Below are 14,001 nucleotides of genomic sequence, written 5' to 3' on the forward strand. Positions count from 1 at the left end.
ACTCCTGCCACACCAGTGACACCACACTCCGCTTTATTAATCCGAACTAAGCAATCCCTATATGCATTCCACAGGCTGTCCAGATCCATTTAATTCCAATTCACTGATTCTCAACTTTGGTACTGTATTCATCTGCCATTTCTTTGATCCTCAGTTTCTAGACTTTCAGTGTTTGTCGCTGACTGTTCCTCTCTCTCCCGATCCACATCACTTCTCTCAGCTTGATCTTTCATTCTACAATCACATGATCTGACAGACCTCCACATCGTCCTCTCATGGCTCTCGTATCAGCAACCATTCCCAGCATCGACTTTCCTACTAGCGCATAATCAATCAGGCTCCTTTCAACACGATCCACTTCACTCTATACCATATATATTTATGTGCATCTTTGTGTTTGAAATAAGAGTTACAAATGCACAACCTCCTATCCTAAAGCATATCCTTCAGTCGCTTCCCATTATCATTTTCTCCTGGTACTCCATTACAACCCATTATGTCATCCTCTGGATCAGTGTCTACTCCTCCATTCTTATCGTCCATTACCATCACTTTATAGCTCCTGGGCTTTTCTCCCACTGCCTCATCCAGCTCATCTCAAAACCTGTCTTTCTCTCCCTCACGCCTTTCATCACACGGTGCATACACTACAATCACTACCACTTTCACTTTCTCAAACTTGAACTTGACATACATACATATCGAGCTGACGTAAATGTAGTCTCTCATTCTACTCTGCCACATCTCATTCATCAACAAAGTAACTTCTTCCTTGCAGCTTCCTCGCCCATTCATTCCCGATCTTACACATTTCACATCCTCCCTCTCCTCTGCTTCACACCCTTTCATCTTTGTTTCACACAGTGCCATCACGGCATATCTCGCACTCTTGAACGCATTCGCCACTTCTACCCTCTTGCTCCCCTCAGTCACACCTCTCACATTCCACGTGGCCAAGCGAATCTGCCCATTTGATTGGGGCCCTGGGCAGGTATTGGGCCCTCTGAGGCTCTCCGAACCGTTTACCATGAATAAGTGAGTTTAGATAGGGGAATTTGGGGGACACTTAACACGGCCAAAAACCCCGGTTATATGGTTACCACCCAACGTAATGAATGGTTTTCTGGGCTCAGGAAACCACTTGGCTTGTCAGTCAGTGTAGAGACCATAAGGCATCCCTACATCGAGTTTGGATGATGGACGCTCTCCCCTACCATAATAATAATAATAATAATAATAATAATAATAATAATAATAATAATAGTAGTAGTAGTAGTAGTAGTAGTAGTAATAGTAGTAATAGTAGTAGTAGTAGTAGTAGTAGTAATAGTAGTAGTAGTAGTTGTAGTAGTACTAGTAGTAGTAGTAGTAGTAGTAGTAATAATAATAATAATAATAATAATAATAATAATTAGAAGTCAGCGAGCGCAGCAAGTGAAGCAATATTTACTCTATCTTCAGCTGAAAAATAACCTGCCCGACAAGGCTCCACAGTGATGGCTTTCAGAGGCTAATAATTTTTCTACTGTTTGAGATAAAGAAGGGAGTCTATCAACAGGTAGTAGATAACATTCAGTAAATTTTGTTCTTAACAATATTTTTACTCGTGAGACCAAAGAAAACTCCTTGGAATCCCAGCTTTCCAGGGGAATGTACCGAGGGCTTCAATTGGCATGCTTCACTATGAAATCGAATTTAAGATGATTTCAATTAGCGACGCTGTGCTTTCTTGCATGATTTCTAACAATCAGATAACAGATATCACGCTCATAATTTTACATGAAAGTTTTTTCTGTTCTTAAGGGGTGAAATCAGCAAGGATAATCGCCCTATTTCTGGGCTTTTATCTTTCGATCAATAGCCAAGCATTTACCGACTCAGTTCTTTGACACGACAAGTCAAGAGAAGAGAACCGAACACTGCACGTGTGATAAATGCTACAGCGCCTTGCTGTATGAACATCCAGTGAGAAAAAGTGAGATAGGGAAATCGTGAGAAGGTAAATATTTTAGTTCAGTTACTCTTCTGTTATTGTTCAACTACCTTACCAGAAATGTTTAAAGTTTACATCAAGATGAAATTATCATGATAACCATATGCACAATCACTCGCTCCCTTGCCACGCGCTCATAAAGAGCACTTCACTAACAATAATGATGATGATGATGGATACAAAGAACTTCACCTATGGTAGTAGGTGATCAGTAATAATTAGAGGCCCTGCAAGGAGGAAATCACACCAGCCGCGAGCCGATACATATCTAGCGCTGCTAGGAATACGACCTTGACCTTGCTCTAATTTCACCAATTTCAAATTAGTAGGAGATTTTCATCCCTACTACACACCTGTAAAATTTTGTGATGATATCTTGAGTGGTTGAGAAGTTATCGTGGTAACAGACAGACACACAGAAGCAGACACACACATACAAATTGAAAACAATACCAGCTTCACTGTCGCGGTTGGTAACTAGACGACTGTAACTGTCAGAAACAGTTACTAATCTCCACCTACGAGAATAGTCTCTCTCTCTCTCTCTCTCTCTCTCTCTCTCTCTCTCTCTCTCTCTCTCTCTATATATATATATATATATATATATATATATATATATATATATATATATATATATAAATATATATATATCTATCTATATCTATGTCTATATATTTATATCTATATATATCTATACATACATATATATATATATATATATATATATATATATATATATATATATATATATATATATATATATATATATATATATATATATAATAATCCGGTGGTCAAACTGCCATAAAAAAGTATACAGACCTGGTCCAGGACCAGACAAAACTTGTATGGCCAATAAATGCATCATTTATGTTTTCGCTTTTCCTGTATTGAAGAACAATTAAAAACTGTTGAAACTGGGGAGTCTGAAATACCGTAATGTCCCACATAAATATCCTTCAGTTTATTTTTCACACAAATGTTTGGAAAACAGTTTTATCACGGGATCTTCCATGTCCATATATCTTTAAAAGTTTTGCAGTAAACTGTGATTGAAATTCATGATTTTTAGACATTTTAACGTCTGTGACTTTGAAAAGTTGGTAAAGGACACTGAAACTGGCTCAGTTTAATAGGGTCATGGTGCTGTACATCTTCAATAAATATGATGATAATCGGAGTTGAAAAGTGGCGTATAAAGAATAATAGCAATAGGAATAATAATAATAATAATAATAATAATAATAATAATAATTATTATTATTATTATTATTATTAAAACAACAATAATAATAATAATAATGATAATAATAATAATAACAATAATTATAACAACAACAATAATAATAATAATAATAACAATAATAATAATAATAATAATAATTATTATTATTATTATTATAATGATCACAGTAATAATACTGTAAAAATAAAGAAGTTTGAAGGGGAGTGAAAAATAAAAATGGTAGATTGATAGTGGAGAAGGGAGGAAAAATGAGACGATGGAGAGAACATTTTAAGGAACTGTTAAACACAGAGAATGAAAGTAATGTGAGTATAATCGTTTGGGGAATGGCTGGGAGGAGAGAGGTGAAAGGGAGGAAGAGATCAGTAGGATGGAAAGTAGTAGAAGAAATGAAGAAAGTCAGAATGCGGAAAGGACCAGGAATTGATGGAGTGTGTGGTGAAATGATGAAGCATAAAGAGAGATAGTAGCAGAAAGGTAATGGACGATGTGCTGATTGGCCTAGGAGGAAGGTAGAGCCCCGGAGGATTGAAAGTGAGGCATAATTTTTTCCACTGTTCAAGGGAAAAGGGGTAAAAGAAATGTGTGGTAATCATAGGGGCATATTTTGTCTTCTTAGTGTAATTGGAAAAGTATATTGAACCACACTTATGCTACTGAGTTATGGAAATAACACAGGATTTAGTTGAAGACGATCAGGGATGTTTGAGGAAGGTAAGAGGTTGTGTAGATCTGATATTCATCCTTAGGTCTGTAGTGGAAAAGTTTCTTGAGAAGGGAAAGAAGTTGTACATGACCTTCAAGGATTTGGGGAAAGCATAATAGAGTGGACAAATTAGGAATGTAGAAAATACTAAAAATATATGGAGTAAATGGGAAGTTGCTGAATGCTGTGAAGAGTGTATATGACGGTTCTAAGGATGCTAAGCCTGTGGATAATGAACTTGGCATTTTTTTTTTTTTTTTAATGTTGGATTGAAACAGGAATGTGTCATGTCTCCATGGTTGGTCAATCTGTATGTGGACTGGGTTGCAAAAAGAGATACAAAGTAGAGCAGTGGATGTTGGAGCGGCCCTAATGAGAGAGGGCAGAGTTTGGAAACTTCCGGTACTGTTGTTTCCAGATGATATTGTATTGTTAAGCGAAGACGGAGGGGAACTGCAAGGCTTAGTGAATGAGTTTGGGAGAGTGTGTATGAAACGGAATCTAAAGGCGATTGTTAGGAAGAGTAAAGTTATGGACTTCGAAAGAAATGAAGTCACTGAATGTGCAGTGACGTTGGAGGATGAGGAAATGGGAAATGTGATTGCATTTAAGTACTTGGATAGTGTGATGAGTAACGATGGAAGTTTGAAGAATGAAGTGCTTGAAAGGGTACAACAAGAAAGAAAGGATGCTTGTTCTTTGATAGCAGTGATGAAAAATAGGGAAGTGAGCGTGAAGGTAGAAGTCTTTGCATGATAATATTGTGATACCAACTGTAAAGTATGGAGTTGAAGGATGGACTTTGTTGGGAGGACACAAATCAAGAGTTTGAGCAGTGGAAATGAGTTACTTGAGAGGAAAATGTGGAGGTACATGGAGAGACAGACTGGCAAATGAGGTAGTGAAAGCTGTAGTGTTGATGTGGATGCGATAGAAAGCGTTAGGAGTAATACATTGTGGTGGTTTGGCCATGTGGAGAGGATGGAGAGCAACAGACTAACGAGGAGAGAGTATGAGAGTGAGGTGGTGAGGGGAAAGGGAAAAGGGAGGCCCAGGATGAGATGTAGGGATGGAGTGGAGAGGAATATGAGAGAGAGGGGGTGTGAGCTGGGTGGAGGACAGTGAAATAGCGAGGGACAGGGCGACATGGAGGCGATTTGTTTATGGCCACACCTTTCGGAATTAAGGTGTCTGGCAATAAATAGATTGAAAAATAAAAATAATAATGACGGATACAACAGATCTCCATCTGTGGTAAGCGGTGAAGATTAAGAAAAGCAATGGTGGCAAGAAAGATCTCCATCTATGGCAGGGGTTCCCAAACCAGGGGTCGGGACCCCAAGTGGGGTCGGAATGCTCATTATGTGGGGTCACAAGCAGGTCATGGGGTCGGTGGGGTCGCTGAGGTACCCACAAGGCCTGGGGGTACGAAACAGAATCAAAGCCATAAGCTTCATGCCATGAATAGTTGAAATTATTACCGTATGATTACCATTACAGGTACCGTATTATACTTAAGGTATTTATTTTACATTATTATCTGTTTTCTAACTAAAAACAATTATGCAATTAAATAGTCATAATTGATACCAGTACCCAGCTTCTACCTGCAGGTTTGTGGTTCGGTGGTGTCGCTTTGTGTGTGTGTGTGTGTGTGTGTGTGTGTGTGTGTGTGTGTGTGTGGCGAACTGTCCTGTCCTGAGCGGGCCAAGTGGGCGACGTGGTGCGTGTGTGTGTGTGTGTGTGTGTGTGCACATGGCGTCAGCTGACTGCGTGTCACCTGATTGTTTGGCGCGGCAGCCGACTGGGGCTAAGCGGGTTGTCGCTGGTGTGGCGTGGTGAGACGTGTAGGTCTGGCGTTGCTTGTGCTGTGTATGGCTCGTTTTTTATATCTAACTACATGGGTGAGGCTTAACGTGTTTCATATGTCATCAGTTATACACGTATAATACGTGTTCAGTTATATGACTGGCGCGGTTGCAGTGTAGCTTCGCTGATCGCCCAGCCCCAGACTCTCAGTTGTATTCTGGGCTTTGGAGTGACAGGTTCGTGTTGCTAGTGAAGTGTGTTTTTTTATGGTATATTGTACTGGTTCTTAACTGCGGGTACAAGACATGGTGTTAAATAAACGAAATAATATTAATAATATTCAAAAAAAAATTTAATCATTGAAATTACTTAGTATTTTCGAGGTGTTATTAATATTCTTAAAACTTAGCCTTTTTCTAACTCAAAACTATGATGCAACTATATTTTTATGAGTGTACTGTTAAGTACTGTTAGTTGGAAGTTGGTCATTGACCAGTTGTGCTCTGAGCTTGAGAGGAATACATTAGTACTGTTGCAATCTGGGGCTTGTGTGGAACGTATATATATATATATATACTGCAGACAATTGGTGATTTAATGTGGTATTTTAGTGTGGTAAGATGGTGCAATGCTATGATATTGTGCAGCAAAGGAGGTATTATAATGGAAAGAGAAGTGATGATGTTGTGTCACTGTTTTGAAGATACTTTATTTGCATTGCTAATTAATAACATTAAGCAAAATATTTTTAGTAATACGTGCAATTTTCTTCCAGGCATTATGGAGAGGTTTTTAAAGATACCATCTGAAACATCAGCCAAGAAAAGGAAACGCTCTATTAATCCATCATTCCTTGACAAGTATGGAATTGCTGATGTCAGTGGTAAAGGTATATGTGTAATGTGTTCTAAAGAACTTGCTGAGGAATCACTGAAGCCTAATAAACTACAGAGACACATGGAAACGCACGCAAATATTGCTGTTCCCTCAGAAGAGGCCCGCAAGAGAATTTTTCATCATCGTTATGAAAATCTAACCAAGTCTCAGGCAATTTTATGCAGAGCACTATCTCAGAAGGAAAAGATGGAAATGTTTTCGTATAAGACAGCTTTCCTCATTGCTCAGCAAAAGCGACCTTTCACAGAGGGTGAGACTATCATAAAGCCTGCTTTAAAAAACTTTTGTGAAGTATTTGAGGGTGAACCATTTGCTAAAAAGATCCTTGAAGCTGTTGATGAGGCTTCTCTCAGCAATAATACCATAACAAGACGCATCCAGGGTATTGCAGCAGACCTGAAAGAGCAAAGTTTGGAAGACTTCAGAAATTTCCCATGGACAGCCCTGGCACTGGACGAGTCAAATGATATTACAGCACAACCGCAACTTCTAATCTTCGGAAGATTTCTAAAGGAAAGCTCTGTCACTGAGGAACTGCTTGCTTGCATTTCACTCGAAAGTACAACAAGAGGTGAGGATATATTTAATGCTATAGATAAGTTCTTCACTGAAAATAACCTGGACTGGAGTAAAGTAATTGAATGTAGCATGGATGGTGCTCCATCAATGATGGGCAAGAATATTGGAGTGCTTGGAATTCTATCAAGAAAACATCCTCACATTAAAATAAACCACTGTATTATCCATCGTCAAGAGTTTGGCTTCAAAAGACATGTCTCCGAACTTCTCTGATGTGATGCAGGTAGTCATTTCCACTGTCAATTATGTGAAGACTAGGGACCTGAATTCTCGCATGTTCAAACAGTTGTACATCACTGAAAATTCTAATCATAACACACTGCTAATGCATACTGCTGTCAGGTGGCTGTCAAGAGGAAAAACCTTGAAAAGAGTTTTCCTTCTTCGCCGTGAACTGGCCACATTCTTGCAAGATCATGGGCACAAGAATGCTTGTTATTTTTGTGATCCACACTTTCTTGCTCGCCTTGCACTTCTGACTGACGTTTTTGAGCACGTCAATAAGCTCAACACAGAACTTCAAGGGAAAGGGAAATTTGTGTTCGACCTTCAGGGTGCAATAAAGGCTTTTGTCAGCAAGCTGCAGATACTACGAGAAGAAGCTGAAGCTGATAAGTACTCTCATTTCCATCACTACTTGGAATTTACAGCTACAAAGGATATTGATTTTAATGAAGCACTAGATCTCGCAGAAGAGAAACAGGATTTACTGGATTATTTGCAGAATCTGACGGGGAATATGAATGCTAGATTCCCAGAGTTGCTAACCGAGTCTTTTGATTTTGTGCAGTTTCCATTCAAAACTGATGCAAAGCAGTGTGGTTCTATTGCACTTGAAATGGCAGAATTACAAGCTGACAATGAAGCAAGAGTGGACTTTGATGTGTATAAGGACATAGCAAAGTTTTGGATTAATTTAGCAAATAAGCATTCAACAGTAAGAAATCGAGCCTTGGAACCACCTATGTTTGTGAGGCAGCATTCTCATCAATGGTGTTCATTAAAAATGACTATCGTAGCCGTATGACAAACATCAACTTGGAAAATTGTATGATGTGTTGCCTGACATCATACACCCCCAGATACAGAAAATTGATCAAATAGTCCAAAACCCAAATAGTAGGCTACTCATAATATCAGAAAGCCATGAGGTGCAGTATGATACTTGCAATAGAGGTAATTACTGAGTAGCATGTTACGTGGTGTTAAAATGGGATTACCACTTTGTAATTGCCAATTTTGAGAATTTCATTTATGATTACCTTTTGTTTTGTAAATAGAATTTATTATGTTTACTGTGTTTCTCCTTTATATAAATACTTTACATATATACCATCATATGACCAAAAATTCACAATAGTGCTGTTAATGTAGAAGTAAACATAGACACGGGATATATATATATATATATATATATATATATATATATATATATATATATATATATATATATATTAACTTGGGGTCGCACTGAACAGTTGAAAGTGCTGAATGGGGTCGTGCTAGGAAAAACTTGGGAACCCCTGATCTATGGTAATAAGTGAAGGTTAAGAATAATCCTCGGAAAAATTATAAATGATTAGACAGAAATGTGTATATTCTAAACATTTAATGCTGCCAAGTCATAGACGCCTTTCTTGAGCGGTTGAGAGAGAGAGAGAGAGAGAGAGAGAGAGAGAGAGAGAGAGAGAGAGAGATTACTAACACATTTGTCATTTCCACACCAAATATGTATATAATTCTTTCATCCAGGTAAGGTCTAATCCTGGCTTTGAGTATATATTTTAAACCCGTCAGCCATCTTTCTAACCGTACCGTAACCATTTCATTACACTTATAAAAGAACTGAGAATGTAGGATGCGAGATACAGGACTGAATGATGTATTTGTATGGGCGAATGTACTCTGTATATATATATATATATATATATATATATATATATATATATATAATTTGAATAATGCAGGAAAGTACGTTACCTTACCTCCTTGTTCTCACTGTCGCCTTCGAAGTAGTCCTCGTGGTTATGTATACAGTGGTCCCAGCGTTTTTTCCACGAGTCCATGCATCCCTGGAAGGCTTCAGGCCTGATGGTCTTGAGCACCTCCTGCGATTCTGTCTGGATCTCCTCAATCGAGTCAGATGAACGCCCTTTCAGTCGTAATTTCAGCTTCGGAAAAAGGAAAAAGTCACAGGGGACAAGGTCAGGCGAATCGGGTGGGTGGGAAATGACTACCGTGTTAGTGGATGCCAGGAATTGCCAGACAACAATTAATGTGTGGGCGGGGGCGTTGTCATGATACAGGGCCCAGTCCTTGTTCTTCCACTGTTCTGGACGTTTGCAGCGGATGTTCTCCCTCAGACGCTGCAAAACTTCACAGTAAAACTTTCCGCTGACAGATTGACCAGTTGGGACAAATTCCTTGTGAACAATCCCTTGGATATCGAAGAAAACGATCAACATCGACTTGACATTGCCGCGAACTCGACACACTTTTTTCGGCCGCGGTAAATTGGGAGACATCTATTGTGATGACCGCTGCTTTGTCTCCGGGTCATAACCATAAACCCATGATTCATCACTAGTTATGATCTTAGAGATGAAGGTGGCATCATCTCTGACCCGATTCTTGAGCTCCATGCAAATTGCAATGCTATGTGCTTCCTACTCATTTTGCCACAAATTTTGCAATTATGCGTCTCATGCTCAACTCGTCCGACAAAATGCGTTGCATGCTCCCGTGCGACAGTCCAACGATATCATAAACATCATGGATAGTTCGTCTACGATCTGCAAGGATAGCCTGAAGAACATATCCAACGTTTTCTGGTGTTGTTGGCATTGACAGTCATCCAGAACGGTCATCGTCTTCGACGGACAGTCGTCCTTCCTGGAACCACATGTACCAAAAAATGTTCTGCTTTGGGACATGGCATCGTCACCAAAGGCTTGCTGAAGCAACCAGTGAGTTTCTGCAGCTGTCTTATTGATCTTGAAGCAGAACTTGATGTAGGTTCTTTGTTCCATAAGGTCCGCCATTGCAAAACTGCCATACCACCTACACAGCACATTACAATAGTAAGTTTAGCTCAACAACATGTTCGCTCACAGACACGGCCGACGCCCCACTGATGCACAAGGGGTGCTGCTGACTCCTCCTAGTGGCAAAAGGCAAAACTGCAAACGGTTGGATCCCTCTGTTCAAATTACTGGAACTTTTGAGTTGCACCTCGAGTGTGTATATATATTGTTACATAGCCTATGATTTCATCATCCTTTGTGTAATTTTAACGCACAGTATGCTGCATGTTTGAGCACGAGCGTGTTCTGCCTCAGTCCCCCCCTTCTACCGTTATAGTAGAGTAAGTCGTCCTTTCTGTTGTTCAGAGCAGGATTTTCAGCTCTTTGTCCCCTAGGCTTCATTTGCGCGTCCTTCTTACAAGTTGTATCAAGCTCTGCCGGCCCCTATATAATGAGCTCAGTCTCTGCATCATTGCCACTTAGATCTACTCCTCATTTTGTTCACATCTCTGTCCTCCCCTGTACAGTTATTGTTGTGAGTGCTCCGGAAGTCTCCAACCATCTAGCAGCTGTGTAATTTGAGTATAACTGTTATTGCATTTTTTCCTTATACTGTATAGCATAAATTGTTGATTTGTAGGCCTAGTGAGTTTTTTTTGTAATTTGTTTAGGATTCATTTTGTCAGCCAGTTTTAATACTAATTTGTATCTGTAATAATTTATCTTGCATTAACTGAGCATTACCCAGTGTATTTTCATTTTATCAGGGCTGACTTAGGTAAATTTACTCTTGCTAATTTCATGTTAATAGAGGCTATTGCAGTTAACCATATATTTAACCTGTTTTTTGCCATTACATTATCCTTATGAGTCCTGAATGTTTTGTTGTTAGTTTGAGCATTAAACTTTAACTTGTAATTTTACCTAACTCTTTTGTTTTGAACCTGGAACTTTACGGGACAGTAGTGACTCTTAGTATTCTCACTTAAAGTGTACATTATCTTTCTCTGTTCCGTAACATAAATTTGGCGACCTCTCATCAGGATATTCAGGATATTATCATAAGGATATTGCTCGATATTTTGTGACTTTTACTTATTCATGATGTCTACTATTACTACACTTGATGAAGCCAAGATTTTTTGTCAAATGTGCAAACAGTGTCTGATGCAGAAAACAGAACAAAGAATGAACTTAAGCTTGTTGCTCAACAATTGGGAATTGCTGTTCGCTCTCATCATTCTAAAGATCAAATTGTTGACATGATTAATGAAAGCTTGTTTAATGTAACTCCTCCAAATGAGCAAACGCAGATTGAAATAGCTAAGTTACAGCTAGCCCTGCAGGAGGCTCGTGTGAAGGAAGCTGAATTTCAAGCACGTGCTAAGGAGGCTGAGTCTCAGGCTAAGGAGGCATGTGTTAAGGAGGCTGAATTTCAGGCAAATGCTCGTATTCAAGAGGCACAGGTACAGGCTCAGGCACAAGTTGAACTTGCTAGGATTCAGGCAGACCATGAGTATCGCATGAAACAAGGTGGAACTGGATCATCTAGCTCTGATGATTTTGATGAGGCTAAAAATGTTAAACTTGTCCCTCCTTTTAATGAATCTGATTTAACAAAGTATTTTCAGTTGTTTGAGAGGGTAGCTACAGGTTTTAATTGGCCCAAAAAGTATTGGCCAGTACTCCTTCAAACTGTTCTCACCGGTAAAGCTCAAGTAACTTATGCATCTTTGCCTCAGGATCAATCTGATAATTATGATGTAGTTAAGAGCTTGATTCTTAAGGCCTATGAGCTTGTTCCTGAAGCTTATAGAGTAAAATTTAGGACAACTTACAAGCAAGATAAGCAATCCCATGTTGAGTATGCAAAAATCAAAGAAGATCTGTTAGAGCAGTGGTTAAATTCTAAGAATGTGGATTCTGATTTTGGTAAATTTAAGCAGATGATTTTGCTGGAGGACTTCAAGAGGTGTATTTATAAAGATGTAAGCTTATATCTTGATGAGAAAAGAATAGATAATTTGTCTGATGATGCACTTTTAGCTGATGAATATGTTCTCACTCACAAGAGATATTCTAGAGGAAAAAGGAAAGCTGAGTGTAAGTACGTTGCCTCTACTCAGAGTACAGGTAACAGGAAAGAGAATAAAGATGATGTTTCTCAGGAAGTAAATACCAGCTCCACCTCTAGATTTCAGAAAAGTAAATGTACTTATTGTAGTAAGCTTGGTCATACTACGGAGAGATGTTTCAGGAGACAGCGTGATGTGAACAAAAAGGAGTCTTTAAATATTCAGTTAATTGGTCTAGTGTCCACTCTTGAGAGGTCCCAGAATTCTTTAACTGAGTTAACTGAACCTGCTTTGAGGGGTAACTTAAATTCTCATGATGGAGCTCCTCTTTTGAGCAGTAACGTGGGTGACACTCTCAAGAGTTCATGTGCTAATTTCCTGTCTGATGGTTTTGTCAGTCCTCTGGACAGTAATGACAGGAAATCCGTTCAAATATATCGTGATACAGGTGCTTGCCAATCCCTTATGCTGACCAGTGTTCTAGGCTCTAATGTTAATTCCTCTGATGAAACTGTAATCTTACAAGGTGTAGGGAATAATTACTTCTCTGTCCCTCTGTGCAGAGTGAATTTAGAGTCTGGTTTTGTTAATGGTTCCGTTATGGTTGGGTTGGTTGAGACACTCCCAATGTCAGGTGTAACTTTCTTACTTGGAAATGATATTGGTGGAAGTCAAGTGTGTCCAGCTCCTCAGTTGTCTAGTGAGCCAGTGGCTGCGTCCCAGGATTGTGATGTCCCTGATGTGTTCCCTGCATGTGCTGTCACTAGGGCTAAGTCTAAAGTTACTGGTGATTTAGAGGATAATGATGATGATGATGTTATCCTAGCTGACACTTTTCTTGCTAATTTGGACCACTCACCAGATGAGGCAGTACCCCGTAGTGTTGATAATTTGTCTCGTCAAGAGTTGGTTGAGTTGCAGGTTGCTGACCCTGAGTTGAAAGGTCTAGCTAACTCTGCTTGCAGTGAGGAAGAGTCAGCTGGTGCTTCTACTTGTTATTATATAAAGTCAGGAGTACTTATGAGGAAGTGGAGACCCCCAACAGCATCAGCCGACTGTGAATGGGAGGTTGTACATCAAGTTGTCATCCCTCGTGTTTGTAGGCAGGATATCATTAGAGTGGCTCATGATTCCAGTTTGGCAGGACACCTTGGAGTGAGGAAGACTGTGGCACGCATTTTGAAATACTTCTACTGGCCAGGTATCTTCAGGGATGTTTCCTGGTATTGTAAGTCTTGTCACACCTGTCAAGTTGTGGGGAAGTGTAATCAGACCGAAAAGGTTGCACCTCTAGTTCCCATTCCTCCTTTTGAGGCGCCTTTCACCCGTGTGTTGTGGATATTGTGGGCCCTCTTCCTAAGACTTCTTCAGGATTTTCTTATGTGTTGACCCTGATTGATATGGCTACTCGTTATCCTGAAGCCATTCCACTTAGAAATATCTCAGCAAAGAACGTGGTTAAGGAAATGCTAGGGTTCTTCACAAAGTTTGGTCTGCCCAAGGAGGTACAGTCAGACCGGGGAAGTAATTTCATGTCAAATGTTTTCAAGCAATCTCTGAAAGAGTTGGGCATCACCCAGATCACGTCTTCAGCCTACCATCCCCAGACCCAAGGAGCGTTGGAGAGATATCATCAAACACTCAAATCAATGCTCAAGAAATACTGTTTGGAA

General features: G+C 39.5%; 1 protein-coding gene across 1 annotated transcript in view; it reads left to right on the top strand.

Annotated features, from left to right (window-relative positions):
- The first annotated feature begins 6,534 nt into the window (after positions 1 to 6,534).
- The window catches only part of LOC145400775 (zinc finger BED domain-containing protein 5-like), a 75,871-nt gene continuing 68,404 nt past the window's right edge, over positions 6,535 to 14,001 (top strand). The window contains exons 1-2 of the mRNA XM_080273212.1: positions 6,535 to 7,284; positions 7,454 to 8,167. Of these exons, the coding sequence (XP_080129338.1) occupies positions 6,535 to 7,284; positions 7,454 to 8,167 (1,464 nt within the window). The remainder of the gene's footprint in view (positions 7,285 to 7,453; positions 8,168 to 14,001) is intronic.

This window comes from Coenobita brevimanus, chromosome 53 (assembly GCF_032717465.1).
Source record: "Coenobita brevimanus isolate Jiangsu-jjx chromosome 53, ASM3271746v2, whole genome shotgun sequence".
NCBI lineage: Eukaryota > Metazoa > Arthropoda > Malacostraca > Decapoda > Coenobitidae > Coenobita > Coenobita brevimanus.